At 60.2% G+C, this 26,482-nt stretch overlaps 1 protein-coding gene across 5 annotated transcripts in view; it reads right to left on the bottom strand.

Annotated features, from left to right (window-relative positions):
* Positions 1 to 26,482, bottom strand: part of NFIX (nuclear factor I X) — a 97,418-nt gene that overhangs the window by 5,982 nt on the left and 64,954 nt on the right. For 4 of the 5 annotated variants that reach the window (XM_065917641.1, XM_065917642.1, XM_065917640.1 and 1 more), the window contains exons 3-9: positions 17,406 to 17,468; positions 16,979 to 17,053; positions 16,478 to 16,598; positions 15,221 to 15,357; positions 12,187 to 12,309; positions 9,864 to 10,039; positions 2,551 to 2,642 (exon numbers count right to left, since the gene is read on the bottom strand). In XM_065917641.1, the coding sequence (XP_065773713.1) occupies positions 2,571 to 2,642; positions 9,864 to 10,039; positions 12,187 to 12,309; positions 15,221 to 15,357; positions 16,478 to 16,598; positions 16,979 to 17,053; positions 17,406 to 17,468 (767 nt within the window). In that variant the 3' untranslated portion in view covers positions 2,551 to 2,570. The remainder of the gene's footprint in view (positions 1 to 2,550; positions 2,643 to 9,863; positions 10,040 to 12,186; positions 12,310 to 15,220; positions 15,358 to 16,477; positions 16,599 to 16,978; positions 17,054 to 17,405; positions 17,469 to 26,482) is intronic. The other variant, XM_065917643.1, reaches the window with a different exon arrangement.

A 26,482-nucleotide genomic window follows, 5' to 3' on the forward strand; every position in this document is an offset into this window, starting at 1 on the left:
GCACTGCTACCATTTATGGGGCAGGTGAAGACACCACCCTTCCTGCCATGCGTGGACAGCACGCACAGGGGAGCCCTGCCTTCCTGTGGGGGAGCCCCTGGAGCCCCTACCCAGAATCCAACCCCATCAACTGATTTTAGGCCAGAGGGAGGCACAGAGGGGCCTGGTAAGGTGTGGGCGGAAGCCAGGACTGAGGCCTTCCCAGAGCAGCTGGGGGAGGGAGGCTGAGCAGCAGGCTTCTGGCCCGAGGAAGAGGGGCACTTCCTGGGTGAGCCCCTGGTCCCTGCAGGCTCAGGTGTTACGTGTTCCCTGGGACGCCAAGCGGGGACTACACTGGCACCCTTACACCACCTCGCTGGCTGTAAGCCCACCGCTCCCCCTTCCTGAGAGGGAAGAGGCTGGGACACCGGGGCAGGGAGGGCCTGTTTGGCCCCTCTGCCCATGGCAGGCCAGACCAAGGCCCCAAGCTGGCCCCTGCGGGGGTCTCCTGAGCTACAGGGCGGCAGTGGGGGGTGGGGGGACAACCATCAGTGCTCAGGGGAGGAAGACTCCAGGTCTGGTTCCAGGCCTAGAGTTAGGGACAAAAACGACTCCAGTGGGACTCCCTGGTGCCGCCCTGTGGGTCCCAGGAACGGGAGGTCTGCTGCCAAGCCCGGAGTGGCTTTTTCTGCTCACCCCTCCCTGTTTCCTGAGCCAGGTCCAAAATTGATTAAAACTAAGTAAAAAGCGCTGCCCAGGGAATGACAAAATTGCTAAAATTCCCTTTTCTTCCCTCATTCTATTGTTCTCTCTCCATCTGGTGCTCCAGAGATCGGCTAAAGTCACTGGTTACTGTGGAAACCACCCCCCACTGTACCCCCTGCACCCGCTGCAGCAGCCTGCCTGCCCCCAGGCCTGAGGGCTCCCTGATCAGCTTGTCCGACCCCTCTGGCCCCCAACCCCCCTTCCCAGACACACCTGCCTGCGCAGGGCCCTGGGCCCCAAGGCTCCTTGTAGGAACCAGGGGAAGAAAAAATGTTTCCCAAACATGCCTCAGATTCTGAGCTGGCCCCAGTATCCAACCAAAGTGAGCAGAGAAAGTGAAGCAGGGAGAGCATGTGGAGGCGGAAATGGGGTGAACGGGGAGGGAGGGCTCGTGGCAGTGGTCCCCGAGAGTGAGCAAGCACGAATATACTATACAGTCAGAGCTGCAGGGCGGACAGCAGGAGGAGGGAGGGTGGGCAGGCGGGCACGCTGAAGCCCTGCCGCCTGGTGCCAGCCCCGAGCCAGGAGGGGAGGCCCGCCTGCTGTCCCTTCCTCTGGCACCCCCTCCTGCCCTCTACCAGCAGGGCTCTCGCAGCCTCCCTGGCACAGAGCGGAGGGGGCTGGCTCCAGCCCCTGCTCGAAGCCATTGTTTTTCTTCTCAACACCCCCAAGTTCAAGTTCATCTGGGTGTTACATCATGTCTGGTTGCTCCTGGAAACCAGACGGGTCAGACGTGACTCTGGGGAAAGGGGGTGGGAAGCTGAAGGGGGCTGAAGTTCTCCTCCCCTCCCCTCCTTGCCACTAGGGAGCTCTGAAGTTTGAAGTCTGACAAAGTTTTTGCCTTTTTTTTTTTTAGGGAGGGAAAGGAAAAGGGAAAAAAACAAAACCTTAAACCACACACACAAAACTTCCATCCACCAACTTTCTTTGGACCTGGGCCTCAGAGCAAAGAGACAGTGGGAGCTGAAAAAGGTGGCCCGGGGGCTAAGGAAGCCTCCGAGGCCCTGGGTGTTTTTGTCGAATGTGCAAAAGAAAAAGATCTTTGCCTGTTCTCCCTCCACTCCCCAGAAGCCCCACACTGTACAAGCCTGGGCTCTGCTCCTGGGGCTGATCCTCCCTGTGCCCTGAGTGCCCTGTGTTCTATAGGCGGGTGCCAGCCTCCTAGGGACAGGAATAGGGTAGGAGGCCTGCGTGCACCAGGGTGCAAAGACAGCTGTGCAAAGCCTGGTCCAGGGGCCTCCAGCAGCGGGGCTGGGGGGTACATTTCCTTGTGAGAACTGCGGGCAGATGGCAGCAGGACTAGGGGCTCCAACAGCCTGGCCACCCCTCTGACACAATTCACAGGATATGGGGGAGGTACCTCCGGGGCAGCGTTGGGCCGTGCCTCATCCCCAGTGCCAGAGTCTCTGGGCACGTGGCCCACCCAAATCCAAGGAGCGGGGAGGGCCTGGGGCAAGGACATGCCCCAGAGCAGAAGGAAAGCAACCAGGCAGACCTTGTCCTCCTGATGCAGCCTCCCACTTCCACCTTCGCTTCCACCAGGCCTGGCCCAGAGCGCCTCGAGCCTTGGGTCCTTGGCTGCCTTCCCCAGGGCCAGGGCTGTCAGAGCTAATTATCCAATTAGCTGATTAGCCAGGGGGCCTGGGGGCTGCCCGGGGAGGCAGGCTCAGCTGGGCGTGCAAAAGCCTGAGCCCTCCAGCCCTGCCCCGGCCTCTTCTCCCGATGGCCCCAGGACCCTGGCCTCCTCCAGAACACCGGAAGACCCCCACCCCTGCCTGTGTGCACGTGGTGGGCAGGGCCTCCTACCTGAGACTGCTGTGGGATGTTCAGAAAGTTGCCGTCCCGGGGTCCGATGCTGACAAACCGGTTGGCAGAGGAGGCGCCTGTCGCTGCGAATGCTGTGGGGAGCAGGGGAGAGAGGGAGAGACCCCGTGAGGACTGGGGGCCCACCCGGGCACTGCCCCTTAGGGCTGCTGAGAGAGGGAGAGACTAGGTTAGACCATGCTGCCTGGGCTGAGGCTGGCGGCGGGAAGGCCAGGCCGGAGGGGACCCCTCATCCTCTCACTGACCAGGGGCTCGCAGTCCCCTAGCCCCGGCACTCCATCCGCCGCAGCCAGGGAAGCTCTTCTGTGGCCCTGGAGGCTCTAGCTGAGGCCCTGTGGACCCAATTCTGTCCCCTCCTCCCAGAGCACCTGAAGTAAGATCCCTTGCTTTCCTGCTGGGCCTCTTGGTTTTGGAGAAAAGGGAGCCCAGGAGGCTGGGAGCTCTGGAGACGGCCCCACCCTGCTGGGAGAAGGCCATCTCAGCCGGGCTACCCCTCCAACAGGGGCGCCTGGTGGGGTGCTGCACCGCTTACCACCCTGGGCCCAAGGACTGGCCCCGTGGCTTGGGAAACTTGAAGGGTCCCAGTAGAGGGCTAAGCTGGGTGGGACAGGTCAGAGAGGGTCTGGGAGCTGGCTGCTGGCTCAGGTGCAGGGGTGGCAGGGCTCAGGCCTGGCAGGCATTCTCCTCCTCTGATCGATGAGCCAGGTCCTATGGTCCTGCGGTTCCCAGGGACCAAGAGGGGCCCACGTGCAGAGAAGGAGGAGGCCAGAGGGCCTGGCAAAGCCCCAGGGCGTGGGCAGCAGGGGCAGTTGTTCTGAGGCCTGAGGGGGCAAATGCACCAAAGATTCTGGAGCTCTTCTGGGTTGTCTGGCCTGGAGCCCTACGGGAAGGAGCTGGCCCTGTACCCTGGGAGGAAGGAAGCCCCCAGAAAGGATGAGGCATGTCACAGGCTAACTGGGAGTCCCCCTCCCATCCCTCCCAGCACCAGATACACCCCAGGGACCCCGTGCTCACCAGATTCTGTCCATAAGCGGCCCCCAGCCACCCTGCAGCCGGGCCCCCCTCCCACCCCACCCACCTCCAATGACCATGGCCATGACTTTGTGTCTTGTGGCAAATGCAGATGAGAAGATGACATGAAGAGGATGAAGAGGGGAAAAGAACTCAAACCATGGAAAAAGAAGGTGAGGCAGAGAGCGCGAGGCCGAGAAGAGTGGTGAGATGGGCCGCCCTTCCGCCGCTGTCCCCGAGTCCTGACCCACAGCCTGCCAGCCCCCAGAGCGCTGCCCACCCCCGCCCACAGTCCCCCCGACGGCACACCGCCCACCCTCCGCCTCTCCTGTCCTTCATGCGTCGTCGGGTCTAGCTGGGGCCTCTCAACTCAGATTTTTCTCTTCCCTTTGACAAAATTTGTCATCAGTTTAAAAAAAAAAAAAGAGAGAGAGAGAGAAAGAGATGAAGTAAGCCAAGGTCCAGAGCCCTTCCTTGTCCTTAGAAGATCCAACCTGGGAAGAAATTGAGGAAAAGGGGAGGGATGGGAGGGAGGGTTAAAAAAAAAGAGGAACAACGAGAAACCAAATGTGAGACTGAAGGCTGGAGGGGAGGGGATCAGGGGCTGGCCTGCTGCAACTTTAGAGGCCTGGGGGCCCAGAATGGAGGTGAGGGGGGCAAGGTAAAAAGGGGATGGTGGTGGCGTCGCCTTGTGGTCACGTTTAATTTTCTTGGTGTGGGGGGAGGGGCACAACGAAACAACGAAAAAATCAAAAAACGAAAAAACAAAAAAATGAAAAAAACAGCAGTTAGGCATGAAGATGGCATGGCTGTGCCTCCCCTCCCCCCGCCCACCCTGGCCAGCACCCCTGGCCTGGGTGCCCCCACTGTGCTCCCTCTCCCGCCCCCCGGAGGGGCCTGGGCCAGGGGCCCCAGCTGGGAGCAGCGGGCGGGCAGGGGGGCTCGTGGGGTGCTGGCTGGTGCCACTAAGGCCCCGGAGGCCAAAGTCGGGGGGCTCAGCTCTGTCCTCGTCGGGGTGGGAGGCACTCTGGGTGGGGGGCCTTTGGCAGTGAGAGAGGGGCTCTCCTCTTTGCAGCGGAGGCTGCTTGGACGGGCCGGGGACACTGGGCGTGTGGTTTCGGTTTCATCGTCCACTTACAAGGTGACGGAGGAGTCAAGGCGGCGCCGTCTGGGGCAGTGCTGGTGGATTTGGAATCAGGCATAGGAAGGGGCACTGGTCTGGCCACTGGAGGCGGCGGTGGTAGCAAAAATGACCCCGGGACTTTGCCCTGGCCGCTACCGTTGGGCTGCGAACAACATAAATAGAGTGGCGCATGAAGGCACATCACACACAGACACACGCTCCCCTGCGCGGGCACGCCCGCTCGCTCCTGAGAGCCGGCAGCGCTCCCAGCGGAGGACGCGGGGTGGGGTCCTCTCCTCCAGGGCGCCGGGGTGGTGAGGGCGTGAGGCCTCTATTTGGTCTCTCAGGTGTTTCTCTTTTTTTTTTTTCCGTAGTCCTCTTTTGAAGTGGTGGGAGGGAGGAAGGGGGATGTCCGACGGGTCGTTTGTTATTTCTTAGGGAACAGGTTTTAGGTACCAAAACGTGCCATGTAACTATACAAGCAGCTGTGCTCTGAACTGTCATACTCTGAAGACTTTCTCCTATGGCAGCAAAGATGCACCAGCTTACTCCCTGTGTTCTCCCCAAACACATACGTGCCTCCCCTGGGTGGGCTCCTGGGGTAGGATCAGCTGACCCAACCAAGGACCACAGGCCCACCAGCATGTGCCCCGTGCCATGGCCTCGGGGGCAAGCCAGGGCATGTGCCTGAGGACAGTGGATGCTAGCCTATCTGCTACAGAGCAGCCCAAGAAGAAAACCCATTGCTGGCAGCCCCAGTTCCCCCAGAAGCTGGGACCAGCTACCAGAGCCACAAATTGTCCATTACTCCCTGTGCCTTAAACTTGAGTTGCCTCCTCCCGGCCCCACGTGTGGCCTTGTGTTCATCAGCCTTTGGGGTTCAAGGCATGCCGGCCCCACAGAGAGAGGCAGAGGGCCCTGGCTTCCGGCAGACACAGCTTCCCCGGACCTTGTATCTCCTGCTGCTCCAGGCAGTGACCTCTATGACCACCTGCAGCCTGGGCTCACGGGGGCCAGGCCAGAACTCTTCCTCCTAAACGGGCCTCTCTCCTGTGGCTCAAACCTCTGTCCTCCCAGCTCCCCCAGGTTTAAGACCATGGGAGGTTCACAGGCTCTTCCTCCTGTTGGCAAACCCTGCAGAGTCCACCCCTGCTCTGTCACCAGCTCGGTCATCCTTCGATCCTGGCTGGTTTCACCTAGACTATGAAACCGCGATTCCAAGGGGCCTCCCCTCTGCAGACAGCGTGCTCTTCAGCTCAGCACCTGGCACGGAACCAGGCACTTCACTCAGGCTGTGTCCGGTCCTCCTACCACCTCTAAGGCAGTTCCTCTTGTTTCTGCCTGCCCCCCAGGGGTACTGACAGTGTCTGGAGACATTCTGGTTGACACAGCTTGAGGGTGTGGAGGCTGAGGATGCGGCTTGACACCCACCCTATAACACACAGGGCCACCCCCAGGACAAAGGCCCAGTGGTCCACAGGCTAATGGTGTCGAACCCTTAGGAGAAGGGAAGCTCCCCTCTCCCCTGTTCACAACAGAGGAAACTAAGGCTCCTCATGGCTAAACGTTCTAGTCAAAGTCACCCAGCTGCGATGGCCACTTAAGTGCCCCTACAAGTTCATGGCCATGTTTGTCTGATTCCATGGACCCATAGACTTATCAACCCTCTTCCCAAATCCAAAGGAGTTCGGACACCCCAGTGCCCCAAAACCTTCCATAGCTACCATGACATCTGATGCAAAACGTTGTCTCCCCGGTCAGGCTGTTGGTTCCAAGCAACAGCATGCCGCCAGCTCTGCAGGGTGATGCTGACACAGAAGTGGCAACTGCCTTCGCTCATTTACACAGCCTATCTGGCTCCTATCTTGCTCTTCCATCAGGGCAGCAAGTACAACGATCCCAAAGGATCACAGCCTCCTCTCCAGGCTGTCCTGAGCTTGGGCTCCAGGGGCAGCTGGGACACGGGAGCTTTCTGGGCAGCCCCTGCTCCCACAGGGTGGCCTCTGCTTCCTCAAGAGCCTGTCTCCCCCCAGGAGGATCTGAGTCACTAATCTCATCTGATAAAACAAATCCTAGCCCGATAGGGCCAGACATGGAAAGCTGCTGATTTACAACATTCAGATCCTAGAAGCAAGTCCCAACCAGGCTAGGCTGTCTCTGCTCTGCTTGGGGTATGAGTTGAAGGTTTAAAAATCTCAAGATCTTGGGACTTTGTGGTACCTTAAGACCTCTTGAGTTAGGAGCTTAGAAGTAAACTGGAAGCTGGGATAGCACCTCCCTTTCATCTGACATATGAAGATGTGGGCCTGGCCACTCTGCAACTGGAGAGCAAGGCTGAGCTGGAACCAGGCTTCTTGCCTCCCAGAGCCATGGCCTCCCATCAGTCCCTGGATCTTCTCTATCGTGCTCATTTGGTCTCTTCTCTATGCCAGAAATACAGCTAACTGGGCATCCTCTTTCTGCCCTTTGCGTGTCTTCTAATCAGCAGTTCCCAACCTTTTTGGCACCAGGGACTGGATTCGTGGAAGACAATTTGTCCACAAACTGGGGGGTGGAGGGGATGGTTTCAGGATGATTCAAGCACATTACATTTATTGTGTACTTTATTTCTAATCTGATGCCACTGCTGATCTGACAGGAGGTACCGGTTCATAGCACAGAGGTTGGGGACCCCTGCTCTAAGTGAATCTCCATTTGGCCTTGGTCTTTACTGACCTGATTTTCTCAGTCAGGAACTTACACTGGGGTCTAAGAGGTACCTGGGAACCATTGTGCACACTGTGAAATTTTGTATGCATGCAATTTTCTACAAAGATGGTTCCTAACTTCTGATTCTCAGGAGGTTATAACTTACTTCTCTAGTCTCTACATCAGTGGTTCTCCAAGTGGGTCCCCTGACCAGAAGCAGCAGCGTCACCTGGGAACTTGCGGAGAAATGCAGATTCTACACCCCACACCAGAGCTGCTGACTTAGATGAGGCCCAGCCACCTTTCACCTCCAAGTCACTCTCACACACGCTAAGACCAAGAGCTCCTACTCTGGGATGGCCGTGGTTCAAACACAGTCCAGTACCCCCACCCTCTGCCACCATGTCAGTGGCAGAGCCCAGGGCCTCTGGCTCCTCCTCCACACCACGGGGAGACCATCTCTAGTCTCCTCTCAGGAACTGGGCTCCGAAGAGCAGGCTCGCTGCAGAACTCCACCCCACACCCAACTCTCGGGCACAATAGGCCACAAGAGGAAACCTATAGAGACTGCTCTCAGCCAAACTAGACTTTCTCTTTAACCAGAGGGGCTGTCTGCTCCCCTGTCAATAAATAGTTTTTTGTCAACTGTCTACTCAGAGCCAGCACCTGCCTTGAGAAGAGAACTTTCGAGGCCAAGGAGACCTTGATCTTTTCTTTGTTTGCCATGCCACATGACTTGCAGGGTCTTAGTTCCTTGACCAGGACTGAATCCAAGCCCTTGGCAATGAAAGCGCAGAGTCATAACCCTGGATGGCCATGGACTTCCTGAGCCCTTGATCTTGAGTGATCAAGTCAAGGGGAAGGCTCAGGACCTGGCTGTCAGGAAGTCCAGGGATGGGCTGACCCACACTCTTGAGGGTCCTGTGGGTTAGCTTCGGTTCTCTGGGCCAAGTCAGTTCCCCAGATGAGTCACATTTCAATTGAAGCCCCAGCTGACCCCATAGCTGAGAAGCAGGAACAGCAAGGTTCCTAGCCCCTCGGATCCAAATTCCAGAACCCAGGACCCCTGGGGCTGGGATACAGGCCGGCAGCTCCCGTAGACTCCGCTGGCATCTCTGAAGGAAGCACGGGTGCTGCTGCGAATCATGTCCACTTTTCCCTCAGTGCCCCTACAAGTGGACAGAGCTTGTCCAGAGAGGTGGGCAAAACTCTGCATGTGCCAAGGAGCTGCAGAACCAGCAAAAGAAACCCTCGCAGGGCAGAGGGGAAAAGATGAGAAAAGCGGAAAAGGGAAGAGCAGGAGGGAGGGAAGAAGACTGGCCTCTGCCCTGGACAGCAAGAACACAGGGGCCAAGCCACAGCCCTGCCCCCATCGAGACGCCAGCACTACGCAAGTGCCCTGTGGTAGCACCAGGCTGAGCAGCTGAGGGCCGCCGCCCCCTCTCAGGGTGGCTTCTGGATGCCTTTCCCTGCCAGGGCACTTTGAGTGCCCGCCACACCTGACCTCTCACGGTGCAGTTCCAAGCTGGACCAACTGGGAGGCAAGCAGCTGGGCCTTCTTACAGCACAGTATGCTGCTGGAGTTCCAGAACATTCCCAGAGGTCTAGAGATCACCATGCCGCAGCCTGGAATGGTCTCCCAGGAACTACACAAGGACCACTGTCCTGCTGAAGGGTCACAGGGGGCTCACTGACGTCGGAGGTAGTTCTCTGCTCACTGGATCTGTGTCTCTGCTCTAGGGCTCGCTGATGGAGAAGGACAGTGGGGACAGAGCTCCATGGGGAGCCGTCTCTCTCCCAGGCTGAGGAGCAGAAATACTTTATTCCAGAACCGTGACTGACCTGAGAGCCCCTTGTTAAGAGTCCCGCCAACTGGAGTCTCATGACACAGCCTGTGGAAGGGAGCCTGCCCTCTCCCAAGGGCTTCTCACTGGGGATGAGGAAGGTGCCCCCGAGCACCCTGAATCTGGAGACGGTCACGATCAGCAGAGCTGACAGAGGGCGGTGTTGCTGGCATCAAGTGGGCGGGGGCTAGGCACGCTGCTTAGCACCCAGAGTGCACAGACGTTCCCACACCACAGAGAACGGACGGGCCCCAGTGTCAGCTGCAAGGGAATCCTTGCAGCCCTGAGGTTTAAAAGGGGTGTCAGGAGCTAAGGGGTCTGGGCCCGGATTGGACAGATCATTGGTCCACTCCTGCTATGGGAAAAGACCAGAGTTGGGTAAAGAGCCCAAGCAAGGTGGGCCCAGCCACTGCCCCGTCCTCTCTGGACCGGGATGAAGAGGCCCCAGGCGGACACATGGATCCCTGCCCCCGGACCCAGAAGACTGAGGTGTTCGGCAGTCCCAGCTCATGGCTGCTCCAGCCCCAGGTGGGCTCTCGGCTTTGGGGCCCTCTCCCTGTGAGCCCTGAGACAGACAGACAGACGCAAAGATGAGCTGCAGGGGGGCTCGCGGGGTCCTCTGGACTCACCTGTCCGGTGGCCTGGCCCGAGCCATCCGAGCACACAAACTGCACAAACTCCTTCAGCGAGTCCTGCCCGTGGTGGTGGTGGTAGCGGATGGTCGGGTGCGTGAAGTACGGGCTCGACTGCTGGATGATGGATGTGGAGGGGAAGTGCAGCGCTGACGCCGTGGCCCGGGGGCTCCCTGTGTGCACGCGGCAGGAAGGAAAGGGCATCATCAGGGCTGAGAAGGCCGTGGCGAGGGACGCTGAAGCCGGGGAGCCCTGCTGGTCAGAGCCCTTTGCGTCCAGAGAATGGGGCAGGACCAGGGCAGGGGCCGGAGTGGGGAGAGTGAGGTGCTGACTGCTAGTGTGAGGGTGTGTGAGATGGCTCCAAAAACACTCAGTAAAGTCAAGGTAAATAGCATTTGAATGCAACACTTTAAAAAGTTGAATTGGCAAAACTAGGGATGGCCCAGAGACCAGCTGCTTCTCTTTATAAATAAAGTTTGATTGGAATCAGGGCTAGAGTTAGGGTGAGGTGAGACGTGTATGCGTGCTCAGTCGCTCAGTTGTGTCTGACTCTTTGCAACCCCATGGACTGTAACCTGCCAGGATCCTCTGTCCATGGGATTCTCCAGGCAAGAATGCTAGAGTGGGTTGCCAAGTCCTCCTCCGCAGGATCTTCCCAACCCAGGGATTGAACCCACATCTCTTACGTCCTGCATTGACAGGTGGGTTCTTTACCGCTAGAGGCACCTGGGAAGCCCTGTGAGGTGAGACAGGGTCATGCAATCACAAGATCAGTCCTTTTATTTAAAATACTGATATTTGCTCATCGTATATTTTTGTTTTAATTTTTAGAACATTGCATTTAATATTATTTATAAATTTTGGTGACTGAGATTTCAGGTGCTCCCTAACGTTCTGCGCCAAGGTCAGTGCCTCACACACCCCTCCCTGGTGCAGGGCCTGGCAGGGAGCCTTGGGGAGCAGGCAGACCATTCGGTGGGGCTCTGGACAAGCACCCGGCCCCGTGCCAGCGCAAGAGGGGCCTCCACGGAGCACACGCACGTCCCGCATGAGGCTGAATGTGCACCTGGCCCCCAGGTCACATTCTTCTGTGCTTGGGCCCCACGGCTCGTACACACTTCCTCGGACGCCCAGCTCCCACCCCGGAGCAGGCCCCACTTCTTCCCCAGCCAAGTCCTCCCTATCCTGTCTGTTTCCAATCAGCTCGCTCTTGCTCTCGGTTTCATTAGGGGCCTAAAGAAACTTGGCTTCTCTCTGGAGTTCATAAAAGCTGAGTGGAGCGGGGCCTGCCGCCCTCCCCTGCCTGTGCGGAGGGCCTGGGCTCCCCACCCCCACCTCGCGGCCACCACGCCCTGCCCCGCTGCTGGCTCCCAGCCAGGAGGCCCTGAGGAGGAAGCCAGGAGGATGACCCTCCGAGTGCTCCGTGTCCTACGCAAGGGCCCGGGGTGGCGGGCAGACACAGGGCAGTGTTCAGAAACAGTCCAGGCCTCTCTCGAGAGGGAAGAGGCGCCCGCAGTTTCCCACCTGGTTCCATCCCCTCCAGAACCTGGCGGCACCCTCCCCTCAAGCTCTCTCTCTGCCAGACTGGAGCAGAGAGTCCGCCCCGCGCCCCCGCCCGGCAGGCAGTCTGCCGGCTCCTTTCCTTTCCCCTTGGCCTAGCCCTTCGCTTCTGGAAAAGAGCGGGGAGGCCGCGAGCAGGGAGCCTGGGCCCCCTCTGAGGGTCCCTCAGAGTAACGTGGGCCGGTGCCAGGGAAAACAGACCCTGGGCACTTTGGGGCGCTGAGAGAGAGAAACTGGAAGGAGGGCAGAAGGAGAAGCCTGTGCTCTCCCATCCACAGCTGGCAGGAGGCAAGGAGAGCTGGGAGGAGTGGGCCCACGGCCTCAGGACAGACCTGCACCACACAAAACACACATGTGTGCACATGTCACGTACACACACAGCACACATGTGTGCACACGTCCGCACAAACACACGAGCACACATGCATCAAACGCATGCACACAGCACCCTCGCATGAACATAAGCAAACACACATCCTCACGTGCACACACAGCACACAGCAGGCGTGCACCCCGGCACACGGGGCGTGAGAGGCAAGTGGGAGCGTGTGGGGGGCACGATGAGAAGGCCCAGGGGCCGGCCTGGTCTGGAGGAGGTGCCGCTGCTGTGGAGGGGGGCCCGTCCCTACGCCCGCCCACTGCCACTCCACGGCCAGTTCAGAGAGCGCGGGCTGTCACTCAGGCTTCCCTGGCCAGCTAGCCCTCAGGCAGGGCTCCTCTGCCACCCCCGCTGCCCCCCTCCGGGCCCTCCGTTTCTCACCTGGTCTGACTCCAGCAAGCACAGGCAGCGGGTGGTGAGTGAAAGCCATGCGCGGGGAGCTGCCCTGAGAGGAGAGGGCACTGCAGAAGTCCAGCTTTCCTGACTTCTTTAGAGAAGCCGGGCCTGAGGGGAGGAATCAGCAACACGGGGCAGGTTTAGCTGGGCCAGGAAGGGAGCAGGGGAGGCGGGAAGCCAGCAGCTCACTCCTTCTCTCCTCAGACCCCTCCTGGCTGCCCCCTTCCCTTCAGGGCTCCCCAGCCTCCGCTGCCTGATTCTCAGGCCCTGAGTGCAGACCATCCGCTGCTGGCAGGTGAGGGAAATCAGGCCCTGTGGTGCGCCGGGCAGGGCGTGAGCAGGCGGGCCATCTTGCCCCCTAACAAACAGATTATGAGCTCCAAGGTGCACAGAATCAGAGCACAGAGGCAGGGCCAGAGGGCAGGGAAGGTGTGCAGGAGGAGTCCTGGGGAGCAGCTTCACAGTGATGGGCCAGAACTTCCCTGGAGGCCCAGTGGCTAAGACTCTGTGCGTCCACTGGGGAAATTAAGGTCTCAGTCAAAGGAAAAGAGAAAGAGTGAGGAGGCCCCTGCGGAGGGGCAGGCTGGGGTCTACTCCATGGGGTCCTGGGCTACAGGTCCCGTTCTGCCAGGAAGAAGCCAGGGCTCCTTACGGGAAGGGAAAGCACAGCCATGGGCCCTTCGGACCATGGTGGAGAGACAAAATCTCACAAGGGAGCAGGGAGGAGGCTGGAGGGCCGGGGTGGGAGCTGGGGGCGAGGGAGCCAGGAAAGGCTGCGCTTGGTCAGGCACCCAGAGGTCCGACGGTCAGGGTGGGTCATTCCTGGGTTTGCTCTGCTCCCAGGACCAGAGGTGGAGGAGGCACTTGGCAAGAGACAGGGACACAGAGAGTGCCCCATTTGCGCTCGCCTCTAACAGCCTGACGAGGCCAACCAAGACCACATCTGCGCCCAGTGGGCCCGACAACCAGCATGCTAAGACAAAGCAGGGCGCCCAGGCCACGGCCCCCAGGGGAGCCAGTCTCCTGTCCTGGGAGGATAAGGTGCAGTCGGGGCAGGTCTCCAGAGCTGCCATCTTTGGAACACGAATCGAATCAGTTTGGGTGGGGTGTGTGTACTGGGGGCGGGAGGGGGGTGCTGCAGAAGAGAGAAATAAGAGCTGTCTTAACCACAGAGGGAAGAGGCGGGGGAAGGGCGCACTCCCAGCCGCCAGCAGAGGTGTTATCTGGCAGCAGCTGTGTGCCACCTGATAGCTGGCACGATGCGGGGTGGGGGGGGGGCGGGGAGCGCCCCCACCAGCTGCGCCCAGCTGTCCCCCTGGCCACACAGCACCTCCCCAGCTGTTCCCAGTCCTGCAGCTGGGCTGCTTAATTGGCGATTTGTCCCAGAACAGGGAAACAACGCAATGTTGGTGGGAGGAGGGGGTGAGTATGGAGGAAAAGAGGGGAAAAGCGAGGGAGCCGGGGATGCCACAGGAGGACATGGGGCCATGCGTGGAGGGACTGCCAGCGGGAGCGGAAATGGCAGGCTCGACAGCAGACAGCCAGGAAAGGAGGGAGCCGGAGCTGCGGAGGGGAGGCTCCAGGGAGCCAGGTCTGGGTGGAGCGACCCGGGGGGCCCACGCCTCAGGAGCCAGCAGTGGACACGGCCCTCCAGGCACACCAGTCCCTGAGGAAAGACTTCACTTCAGCTGGGGATTCTTCAGGGCCTCTCAACCCCTTCTCTCTGCCCCTCCAGAGGTTCCCCCAGGGCCACGTCTATGCCCTGCTGGCTCAGGTCCCTGCTGGCCATGAGGACACCCGGGGAGGGGCTCCCAGAGTCGTGCAGGAGCCTGGTCGGCAGAGGGTGGGCCTTGCTGGCGGTCTAGCCCTCTCCCTCACCCCGGGGCCTGGAGGTGAGTCCTCCTCTCCTCCTCCCAAGTTGCCAGAGGTTGCCTCCAGGGCAGCAGGGAAGCGGAAGCCCCTCCCTGCCCTCCGGTCTTGCCTTTCCCCCAGCCCTGGCCCCTGCCCATCTGCCTGGCCCTTCCTGGTATGGCAACATCTGGAAGCCACCAAGGAAAACACTCTCAGGCCGGCCCTCATCTTCCTGCATCACAGCACAAGGCCTCCGTCCCCAGGCCTAACCACACGGACACCTCCCATACACAGATCTGTGCTACCTGGCCCCCAGACCCCCGTACCTGGAAGGTAACACACAGGCTGCACCAACAACGTGTCAGGCAGAAGCATTCTGCAGGCAGCCTCCTTATACACACCTGTGCACCACACACATGTGCGTGTGCACACACACACACACGGCCCTCCCTCTCCCCCTCTGCTCCCCCTTGGGCTCTCCAGGTGCCCCCACACCTCCCGTCAAAACAGGGGAGCCCCCTGATGAGCCCCTCTTCTCACCAGGAAGGGGCTGGTGAGAGGATCGAGAGGCCTGGCAACAATTCTGCTCACTCGCTGCGAGGCTGTGCTCCTCTCCTTAGACCAGTGGTTTTAAACACAAGAAGATTCTGTCCCCAGCAGGACACAGCCACGCCCGGAGACCTTTCTAGCCACCACACCTAGTAAGGAGGATTGCTACTGGCATCGAGTGGGCAGAGGCCAGGGCTGCCGCTCCAACACCCAACAGGGCACAAAATGGCCCGGCCGCAGACAATGTTGTGGCCCTGGAACGTTCACGAACGCCCAGTCTGAGAAACTGCTTTAAACCGTGAAGACGGGGGCAACCTCCCTGAAGAAATACCCAGAGGAGGAGGAGGAGAAGGAGGCTCTGAAGAGGAAGGCATGCCCCCCTTGCAGGGCACCAGAGGCTCAGGGCCAGGGCTTTGGGTCCTGCTGCCCACGCGTGACAACCTGCCCTCTCGCCTCTGCTGTCCAGGCCTGTGCCCCTCTGGGAGAGCGGGCTGGGAGAGGACAGGCGGTGCTGCCTGCAGCAGGAAGCACCACGGGAGGCTCGCCGGGTAAACCTGAGGGGGACAGGAGGCTGCACGCCGCCTGCGCTCCAGGTCGGGCCTTGCGGTGGCGCCCATACCTGCATCCACATCGTTGGGCCAACCGCTGGACTGGCTGCTGCCCGCGGCCGGGGAGCGGCCTGTGCCAGGGTAGAAGACGTCGTCAACAGGGCTCTCCATCTCACTGTCATCGATGGACTTGGGGCGCTTGGTGGTGCTGGGAAAGGAGGAGAGGGGTCAGGTGGGCCTCAGGTGAGCGGCCGGACTGGGACCCGGACCCAGGAAGCCTGCACTGATGCCCCTCTGTGTGGCGAGCAGGTGCCCGCTGTCAGCAGCATCTCAGGGCACTCACTCTGTGCCCTCTGCCCAGGTCAGACTGAGAGCCCCCAGAGCCCAGCCCACCCCCTCCTCCTCGAGCCCCTTCTCAGTCCACAAGACCACCCACCGCCATCACCCAGCCACCCGAGCCCAAGAAGTGGGCCAAACCCTCAGCTGCCTCCTCAGCCTGCCTGCTACTTCCCGTCAGCTCCCACGGCCAGAGGGGGTGAGTGAGGCGCTGGCCAGGGACAAAACACCACGGGGTGACGCAAAACTCAGTCACTGTGATACTATGTTATTTTATATTAAAATATGATTAACTATGGAGATATCATAACATTTTAATGTAATATTCTAACATACCAAAATGAATACTTGAACCTCACAATGAACCAAAATACTCGATTTTTTTTTTTAAAGGGACAGGATCGCACCCTGTCCTGAATGACTGGCTCTGACCGGGATGCACTGTGCCTACCTCCCAAACGGCTCTCAACTCCACCCCTCCCTCTCAGGCCGATCCCCCACCTGACTCAGGCCCTCCTCCCCTCCAGCCTGGTGGGAGAGCCTCTAACTGACCGTCCTGCCCACGAACACTGCTTCTAGAAGTCTTTCTAGAACACATATCCCCAGCCTCTGTTCCTTGACCCCTCTGGCCTGTGAAGCCCACTGTGGGATAGTCCTGGCAGCCTCATTTGGGATGGAGGCTGCTCTCTCTGCCTGGAGCGTCCACCCCAGGCCTGTACTAGCCCCCCTTTGTCCGGGTTCAAAGGTCACACTCCCAGGAAAGAGGCCTTCTCCAGTCCACAGGGAGCCCCTTCAGGGCAGAGCCCTGGCCTCGCTTGAGTTTGTGTCCCTGAGGCTGAGCGCCTGTGCCAGCACCAAGCTCAGGGGTGCACCGCAGAGCAGGCCCGGGCTCTGAAGCCAGCGCCCGCAACGGAGGGTAACGAGCTGGAGCACCCTGCCCGAAGCACCTGCAATGTCTCAGGGCTGGGGGAAGGCTAGTGCGTGGGGCTCACCTGGTGGAAGGAGGGGAGGTGATGGATCGCCGCCCCAGGGTCACCTGGTTTATATTGTAGTAGCTGGGACTCTCCAGGTCTGCCAGCGAGAAGTTGGGCCCTGATGCTGTTGCAACAGGAGCTGGGAAGAAGGGAGAGTGTGATGAGGTCTGGAAAGTATGGGCCCCTGTTTCGTTGCCGGGAGCAGCCCCTCGGAAGCCCTGGAGTAAGTTCACTGTGGAGACTGCTGAGGAAACCTCCTCTTGGCTAAAGCTTTTTGGAAAGATTCCTTGGTTATGATTTTTTTTTCCCCTCCAAAGCAGTGGAGGTTAGAGGTGGGGCTCTCCAATGCCTCCATTCCACCTAGCCTGGCGCCAATGAGGCCAAGAGTGTCCCAGGAAGTCTGTCTGCCCCCTCCCCACCTGAGACCCCATCAGTGGGGGGCTACATAGGGTCCAAGTCCCACCTCCTCACCCCCATCCCTGCGGACTCAACCCTGGCCCAGAAGGAGGAAGGACTCACTCTGTGATACTCTCACCAGCTCCGTCACATTCCAGACCCCGGAAGTCACAAAACAGTCCTGGAAACTTAAGTGCCCTGAGGAGGGAAAAGGGCAGGTGAGTGAGTCAGGCAAGGCCAGGAGGGGCTGTCTGCCTGTCTCTCCCGATCTCGCCCCACCCTCAACTTGTTCCATCCCTTGACCCGTGTCCCAGCCCCAGGCTGGCCCTCAGGGGTCCTCAGATCTCCATGGATGTGGGGTATGCTCCCCTGCGTGCCCTCCCCCATGGAACAGCAGCCTCTGTTCAGTCAAGGGACAGCTGAGTGAAGGGGCTGGCAGGCGCAGACCCACCCTGGCCCCGGAGGGCAGAGAAGGGTACAGGTTGGGGGATGTGGTGGACACAGCAGGCCAGGGAGGCTGGGTTCAGGCAGGAGGGCAGGGGGCACTGACCGTTGGGCAGTGGTTTGATGTCCGCATCTCCTTGCTGGTTTGAACTATCTGATTGTCCGGATTCTGCAGGAGACACAAAGGTTGGGGATGGGTCAAGACCGGGTGCCCCACGCTCAGCAGGCAGGCAGCTGCCCCTCCAGCCCTATGGACTCCTTCTCTCCCCGTCCCTTCCTGAGCAGCCCAGGGAAGCCAGGAGAGAAAGAAAGGCTGCTGCTGTGGCGAGGCCGCCCTGCAGACTGCAGGGTGCTGGGCAGCGTCTCTGGCCTCCTCCCAGTAGATGCCAGGAGCACCCCAGTTGTGACAACCAAAACCCAGTCTCCAAACACTGCCTGAAGTGCCCAGGGTGAGCGGCCCATGAGTGAGCCCTGGCCGAGACTCAGGGCAAGGAGGCGCCCAGGAGGGAAGCCCCCGACTGCCGCTTTGCACAGCTGGGTTGGACCCAGGGGTCCCCCGTTCTCTACCCCACTCAAGCTCCAGAGGGAGCAGCCCTTTCCCTCCCTTCATTAATTAGAGCCAGTCCTGCCTGCCTGCGCCACCCCCACCTCACCTTTATGCATACAGGCAGCGCCTGGCAACACGGAGGGGGGAGATTTGCCTTGATGCTGTCGCCCGCTCTGTGCCAGCCTGTCTGGGCTGTCTCATGCCCCAGTGCCACAGCTGCTCGGAGGGAGCCCTGAGACAAGGGCCCATTGTGCGGTGGGAGCGCACAGAGGACGGGGGGCAGGGTGGAGTGTGTGTGTGAATATTTTGCTGAGCTTGGGAAAGCCCCCCGCCCCTGCCCCCCAGGTCCTCAAAGCTTTGTGTGCCAGGGGCACAACGGGGACCTCCAGAACGCTTGCCCGGGCACGACAGCTGGCGAGAGGGTGGTGGAGGGGGCCAGGGCAGCTTGTGGGGCAGGAGAAAGGCAGACATTCAGTAAAGAATCAGCTGCTCGTGGGGGGACCAATGGGGTGGCCTCGGAAAACTGGGCCCTGGCATTGGCCTGGGCTTCGCTCCGCTCTTTGGAGTGACCCTGCCTCCCGGGTCTCACCTGCCACCCTACAGCCGGCCTGCTCGCCGTGGAGGCTGTCCTCTACCAACTTTGCGGTCAAACCGCTCACACTGGGGAGTGAATAGCAAGGAGGTTCCTGAAGAGTGACGTGGGCCCAAGAGATAGAAGTGGGGGGATCCTGCAGCCACTTGGGAAAGAAGGAAGAGCTCCAGGTGTTGGGGCTGGTGAGCAGAACAGTAGCCTTCTCAGAGCTAAGGCCCTACGATGACTCAGCCAAGTTCCTGGCCTCTTGCATCCATGTGGCCAGTGGGAAAAAGACAGGCTGCCCCAGGACAGTTTCAGGCCCCACTTCCCCCATCCTTTATCTTGTTTCACTTAAAAAAAAAATTTTTTTTTTTTGGAACATATTTATTTGGCTGTGTTGGGTCTTGGTTGCGGCACACGGAACCTTTGTTGCAGCATATGGACTTAGTTTCCTGGCATCATGTGGGATCTTAGTTCCCCAGCTGGGGTTCCAACCCGCATCCCCCGCATTGGGAAGGTGGACTCAACCACTGGACCTTCCAGGGAAGTACCTTTTTAGCCAGCCTCTACTTTTTAAAAATTCCAAATGATAATAATAATGAATCCTGTCACAATATGAAGCTAACAGGACCCCCCCTCCACCCGCCCCCTTGCGTTTGGGGTGTGTCCTCCCACACCTCCCTTTGCACCCACCCAAGCAGCAGTTTTAGGGATGGCAAATTCCACCCCAGGTCACTTCTTTGTCCATGGCACTCTGCTCTGGAGAGACTTCCTCCCACGCCCCCGGGGGAGGGCAGTCTCTCTCTGCACGTGAATTTTCTTGTTGCTCTCTCCTCAGCCCATTGCTGACTCTCTGGGTCTGATTCAAGCCCCAGCTGGTCCAGGAGGGCGCAGGCAAGGGGTCGAGGCAGTAGGCGGCCCCCCGTAGGTCCTCTGTGGACCAGTGCCCCGAGCCTAGTGTCTCTCAGGGCCGTCCTTGCCCAGATTCACAGCTCAGAAAGAGCGCAGCTGCAGGACCCAGCGAGCCGCACCCGGTCAAGGCTTTGCGGCAAAGGCTTGGCCCACTTGTCCCTGGACCAGCTCAGTCCCCACAGAGCCCTCCAGGCCAGGGACAGTGGTGTAGGAGGGGATGGTGGGAGGCCGTCCTATTAAGAGTGGTCTCAGCCCTTCAGACGTGGCCAGGTGGGGACAGAACACCGCGCGCACGCGCACACCCAGCCCAGGGACAGAAAGACGGGAGAACCCGACAAAGAGATGGAGGTGGGCCAGCGCGAGAGGCAGAGACAAATGGGGCTGCAGGAGAGCGCGGCAGACAGGAAATCCTTCTGAAGCAGGACACTGCCCTGAGACGTGACTGCTGTGATCACTATTAGCCCCATGCAAGGGAGAGGCAGGAGCGGGCTCCGGCGGGCGAGGCCCGCTGCCACGCGCCTGCAGGCGCTGCTCCGGGCGCTGCTGGCAGCCATCTTAGCCCTTGGCAGCCATCTTACGGCTGGCGGCCCCGCCGGGCCACCGCCGCCCGCCCCGGGGCCCTCGGCGCGGCTCCGGGACAAAAGGCAGAGACGCTGGAAATCTGCGCCCGGGCTGGCGGGCAGGAGCGCCGGCCCGGCCAGCGGGGCAGCTGGGGCCGGGGCTCCGCCGTCCTGCTCAGGCGGCGCCCCTTCCCCCTCCTGGCCAGCGCGGAGCGAGGAGGTCAGAGGGACGAAGCTGAGGGCTCGCCCGTGAGCCACGCCGTGTGGCTGAGCCCCTTGTCCTCAGGCCGCCCCCAGACCCAGAGCCTCGGCTGTTTACCCAGGAGACCCCTGCCCCGGAGAGGTGACGGGGCCTGAAGACAGTAAGGGGTGTGCTGGGGGCAGGCCCTTGCCCGCCGGTCAGCTTGGAAGGACACCTTGGGCAGAGCGGGGAGGGGGCAGACAGGCCGCTGGGCCTGTGCTGGACAGGCTCCCGGGGAGGGCCAGGAGACGCCCCCCAGCCCAGAGGCAAGAGCCCGCCAGGCCAGCTTCCTGAAGCCATGGGCACCCTGGGAGCTGTGCCCTCCGGCTGGGGCCTGCTCTGGACAGCCCCTAGGGACCAGGATCTCGGCCCCAGGCTGGCACCCCGGGGAGCCTGACACCCCAGCGCCTGACCCCCTTCCCTGTCCAGGCTCCCTGGGGAAGGCAGGGAGTAACCCCAGGCCTTGGGACACAGAAAGGCAGGCCCCTTTATGACACCCCTTCCCAGGCCCCGCCTCGTGGTTGCTTGGCTTTTATCTCACAGAATGGGGCTTATCAGAGCCACCAGCTGAACAAACACACAAATCCACGGTTAGTGAGAGAAAACCCTCCGCCTGAACTCTTTATCTCCTGTTCGCAGGCCCTGAGCACTGCCCCCTGCCAACAGCACAGGAGGCGCCCTGACTGCTGCGCCATGAGGGCGCCTCCCCTGGCCACCCCCTTCTCCCCGCGCCCCAGCCCAGCACGTGGGGGCTCTCCCCTGGCAGTCCCTACCAGGCGGGCGTGCATGAGTGAGCTCCTGCCACACGGGAGCCCCCCTCCAGTGTCTGCTTTCTCACTGGGGACAATGGGCCAGCTGGTGGCCTGTGGGCCGGTGGACGGGCAGAGAAAATGTTGGCTGGCACCAGGCGGGCAGGTGCCCGGCTCCATCCTTTATCCTCTCCCGCCCGGCCCACGCCCCCGAGGCTGTCGCTCGGCTTCCCCAGCCTTCCAGGGCCACGTCCCCTGGCAACATTTCCGGCCTCGGCTTTCTCTCCAGCCTGGTAGACGGAGCCGTAGGGACCCTAACCACCCACTCCCAACTCGGGGCCACCCTGACTGAACCCCAGCCTCCAGGCCTACCACTCTCTTCAGGGACAAAGGCTGCCTTGACTTTCTGGAGAGACTGGAGAGGGGCCGAAGGGGCCAGAAGCACTGCTGCCTCCGTTCAGTCCTGAGATGACACGTTCCTGCACCCGGGTGCCCAGGGCCAGACAGTGCCTCCTGTGCGCTGAGCTGCTTTCCACTCAGCCCGTCAAGTGCAGCTTCCTCAAAACCAAGTCCAGCCATCGTCTGAGGACGGCTGCCTGGGCGTGCAGGCCTCAGGCCTCTGCCTGGTCCGGGTTTAGGGGATGGAGAGAATTTTGGAGGCTGCCACTTGTCCTTGATGCTACCAGGATGGCGAGGGGTGTGTTCAGGCTGGCTCATGTCACACGTGTATGAGCGCATGTTCTGCTGCCCGTCTTCCTCTCGGGACTGGGGTACTCGTGTGGTCCACACCTCGGGGCAGAAGGCAGGACTGCGTGGGGGTGGGTGACGAATCTGCACTCTTCCTAGGTGTGGGACCAAGTGGGCTCCCGCAGAGCAAGGCTCTGAAATGGGATTGGTTCTCAGGTCCCAGGCTGCTCTCCCTCCATCCCCTCGTGGCTTCAGTCACCCCCACCCACTGGTCAGCGCTTGTAGACGAGGCCTCGTGCAGCACCCAGACCTAGGCCAGGCTCAGCCAGAGGTTGGCAGCATGGGACCCTCTCTTCCTCAGGGTTCTTCTGTGTCTCCTGGGACAGCCCTGAAAGCCCTAAAATGCCTGAAATGCCGTTCTCCTCGCCCCCAGCTCTGCGCATTCTCTACCTCTGCTCAGTTCTTATTAAAGCCCCCGACTTCCTTTCTTCAGTTCCTCGCCTTTCCCTCTGGAATCCTATTTCTGGTCTCATTTTGCTCTGTCTTGGCTCCGTGCCCCTCTCTCTGTCCTTCCTTCTCCTTCGCTTTCCCTCTCTTTGGCCCCCTTTCCTCTCCCAGTCCTGCCTGTTTGCACAAGTGTGTGCGTGTGCACACGTGTGTGCTTCGAAGAGGCCTCTGCCTCTTCATCAGAGCTCTAAGAGGGGAAGCTCCAGCAGCCAGAAGGAGCCCAGAATCACACATAAACTCCAACTGACAGCATGTTTTTAATATATATATTCCCAGCCATAGACAGGGAGATATTTATGGCTCCTACTAGGTGAGGGAGGGATTCCTGCTCACTGCAGCACATGCTCCGCCTCGGCTCCCGCCCCAAACAACTTCTCTCCGAGAAGCAGGCCACATGTAATTCACCGGTTGGCTGCCCCCACGCACATCAGAGACTGAGAGCATTTGTTGGGGGGCTGAGAGGGGCACGTAGGCACAACCGCACCGACACACGCGTACCCAGGCACGTGTATGTCCTAGGGCGCACATTTGCTCTACATCCAGACACACACACCCCCCCCCAGAGATGCCACCAACCACTTGAGGCTGTCCAACAGGGGTGGGCTGAGTTGGTGTGTCGAGAGCGGCGGTCAGCACGCTCACTGCTCAGAGGAACCTCCTTCGGCTCTCTCCGGACCATTGGCCCTCTCCGGACCATTGGCCTTTGAAGGTGGGGTGGGAGGCCAACCCTCTGGGCATGCCTGCCCTTCCCCTCCCCCAGCTCTCCCCAGGCCTGAGGGTGGAGAAGCAGGCAAGGGTGTGCTCTGTTCTGGGGGTGCCATACTCTGAAGGACCAATTCTGGAGCTGATCCCTGGCCCTGTCCAATGTCACACACCTCCTCCCCCGCCACCTGCACACGCGCACACACACCCCTCTCTCTCTCTCTGCAACTGAGGAGCATCCAGGGCAAGAGAAACTCAATCTCAAGGGGAGCTGAGGCCTGGCCTGCAGCAATCAGAGCTGGAGAATGTAACTATTGTGTCTCCTGAAACCCAAGTCTGAGAATCTGAGACACCCTGAGGAGGGGAGCAGCAGATGGGTGGGGGGCTAGGGGAACAGGTCATAGAGGGGTTCTCCCTGTCTCTGCAAACAGAAGATTTGAGACCGAGGAAGTCCTTGGGAATGCAGGGCAGCCAGAGGAGGCTGCGCTCGACCAGGCCGGGCCCAAGGGGCTTTTCGATCTTCCCCCTTTCCCTCCATCACCTCCATGAGCCAGCATGTATGCTCGCAGGAGCTGAGGCCATCCTGGGGTTTTTCTCTCCTTTGTCATCCTAGACCCCATGTGGTTGGAGACAGAAGCCTGACCAGGAAGCATAGCTCTGAAGCTGTGGGTGGGAGTGTGGGCAGGGGCAAGGCAGGGAGACATGTCACTACCCCCCCCCCCCCATCACCCTCCTCGCTTCTCTCATTTCCCCTCCTCTCATGGAGCCAAAGGGGCTCAAGCTTTTGACTCGGATCACCTGTTGCAGGGAGGAAGAGACAAGTGACAGGAAAGAGAAAGAGACCAAGTTATAGCCTCGACACACATGGTCTAGATCCGCCCTAGCTGCCCCTGGGGCCTAGGTTCAAGGAAGGCCGAGGGGGTGGGGGTGGGGGCAGCAGGCCGGGCCACGGGGATCTGGCAGGCAGGGACCAGTGACTCGAGGTGGGACACGCCTCTCTCATCTCTGACCCCGATGGCACTGCTTTCCGCCCAGCCCACCCTGCCTCCACAGCTGCTCTCGGGGGTCCCCTGGGGAGCAAGGGCAGAGTCTGGCTACAGCAGGCCTCATGGCCTGGCAGGGGAGCTGGGGGAAGGGAGGAGAAAGCAAGTCCAGGGGCGTATCTGGTGCCCAGAGGAGCAGCAGAGGGGATCTGAAGCTGGGCTCAAGCAAGCAGCTCCAAGGCCCCTAGGCTGCTCCCTGGTGTGAGCTGCGCCGTGTTCTCTGCCCTGCTTCTGCCAGGGGAAACTTTGTCAGCACTGCGCCCAGCCGAGGGAGGACTAGAGGTGGGGCCTGGGCGCCCAGCCGCTTCTCCCCCAGGCATGACAGATAATGTGCAGCAAAGGAGAGAGGAGGACACCCCGGTGCAGAGCGAGGCGCCCAGCAGGTTGACGGATGGAAAGAGCCCAGGACCATCAACCTGCCAGCTGCCTCTCCAAGTCTGGCCCAGTAGCTAACAAATGAGACCCCTCACTCAGCAGCACTGGGGGTGGCAGGTGGGCCTGCAGCCTCCTCCTGGGTCTGCCCTTTGCAGGAGACCCAACACAGGTCCCAGCAACCCAGGTTGCAGGGTGACCATGCAGGCCCAGGGCTGAGCAGGAGCACCACCCCGGGTGTCAGAGATGTCCAGGGGCTGGGAGTCCCATCCGAGCAGAATTCACAGAGAGGGAACGAGAGTGAGACATCCCCTACTGCACAGGGCGGGGCCTGTGGTGAGACAAAGGCAGGAGCCCTGGTCCCAGGCCTGCCTCTGCCTCCACCCTGAGCCCGCCCTTGGCACCCCCCTCCCATCCAGGGAGGTATCCTTCTGCAGGACAGGGGGAGGGGGGGGAGGAGGTGGGCAGCCCACCAAGTGGAACAGGGCTGCCCTGAGTTCACTGCCATGCGCTGGGACCTACGGGCCCAGTGAGCCTGGCCAAAATCTGAACTGTTTCCTCATCTGTAAGATGGAGATTGCACCCGCCCCCTGGGGTTCCTGCCTGAGGAATAAATGAGAAAATGGGTACCAGGTGCTCAGCCCAGGGCCCAGTTCAGAGTAGGGGCTCCTTCCAGTGGGATCACCGATTCCTTTCACCTCCCTCAGCTAAAACCCCACTCTGTCTGGGCTCAGCACAAATGTCAACTCGGTGGGGCCGCTGTGGCTAACCCACAGCTCCCCTCCCACTGGAGTCATACTGTTTATGATATATCACGTGCACTTGAGATGATGGTTCTTGGTATCTCACCCCAGAGACCACTGCCAGTGAGGAGAGGGGCTCCCTCAAGACTCGGCCCATAACCTCTGCAGAGAGGGGCAGGGAGCTTTCTCGGGAAATAAAGAGCAGAGCAGAATGCCTTCTACACATACATCCCTCCACAAATGCAACGGCCGCAGTCCCAGGACAGTCACCACACTGGAAACAGTCAGGGAGAGGCAGGGACAGGGATTGCCAGGAGACGGCAAGGCTAACAGGGAAGCAGAGAGAGACTTGTGCCCCTGGATGCTGAGGCTGCTGAGCGCAAGGCCCTGCCCACACGAGCTCGGCGCTGGGCGTACGGGGAGCTGAGGACACCGGGGCACAGGCGTGGCCGCACAAGCGGCCGGGTGCCTCTGCTGGCAGCACGGGCTGGTGCCACGACTCAGGCGGCAGCAGGAGCCAACATTTCTGAGAGGGCCGGGGGCCAGGCGTCATGTGATGCTGGGGGGCCCAGAAAAGCGGCCCCCTGGCCCTGAAGCTTCTCCTTACTCTCCAACCTGATGGACAGAAACTGATAGTGGAGGATGCCCTCCACACCAAGAGAAGGCAGGGCTGCGGCAGAAGGGCCGTGTCCAGGTCAGGGGCCTGCAGAGCCGCTCCCCCACCCCGGCCACACTATTTCCAGTGCTGCCCTTTCTGGCCCTTCGAGCTGCCCCAGCCCGGCCTGGCCAGACAACCACCCCCACCCCCAGCTGCTCTTAGGACTATTAATAGCGTCCCTACCTCCCAGGGCCAGGCATCACCTTCTCCCCCAACCCCCAAATACACTTGCCCTTGGTCTAATGATTTGTAAAGGGACAGAGTCCTCTGGGTGCTTATGCCAACTAGGGAAGAGAAAGGGGAGGCAAAGGCTCTGGAGGTCACCTGAGGGACATTTCTGAGACAAGCAGGAATTTAAGGGAAGGAGGCAGTGGAACCAAGAGCAAGAAACAGACAAAAAGACAAAATTAAAACTAACAGAGAGAGAGGGACCATGACAGAAAATCAGTCAAAGCAAAGTAGTTCAAAGAAAGAAGTCTGCTATAGAAAGAATCAGAGGGGATTCTCTGGCAATCCAGTGGTTACGACTCTGCTCCCACTTCAGGGGGCACGGGTTCAGTTCCTGGTAGGGAAACTAAGATTTTGCATGAAATGTGCCCCCCCCAAAAAAATCAGAGAAATAGAAGGTTAAAGGAGAGGCAGGGAAAAGGGGGAAAAGCAGAGAGAGAAAGAGGAAGCAAAGGAGGAAATGATACATTAAAAAACAAAAACAGACGGGGAAAACATTTTCCTAGAATGATTTAGGAGTGGCTTCACGAACACAACTGCCTGGTTGGCACCTAGCTACCAGCATCTGTCTGTAGGGCGCTGGACAAGGTGAGGGCCTGGGGAGACTCCAGGCCAAGGAGCCCTACCCACTCACTCTCACAATGTTCTGGGTAGTGGAGG

The sequence above is a fragment of the Muntiacus reevesi genome, chromosome 1 (genome assembly GCF_963930625.1).
Source record: "Muntiacus reevesi chromosome 1, mMunRee1.1, whole genome shotgun sequence".
In the NCBI taxonomy this organism is placed as follows: domain Eukaryota; kingdom Metazoa; phylum Chordata; class Mammalia; order Artiodactyla; family Cervidae; genus Muntiacus; species Muntiacus reevesi.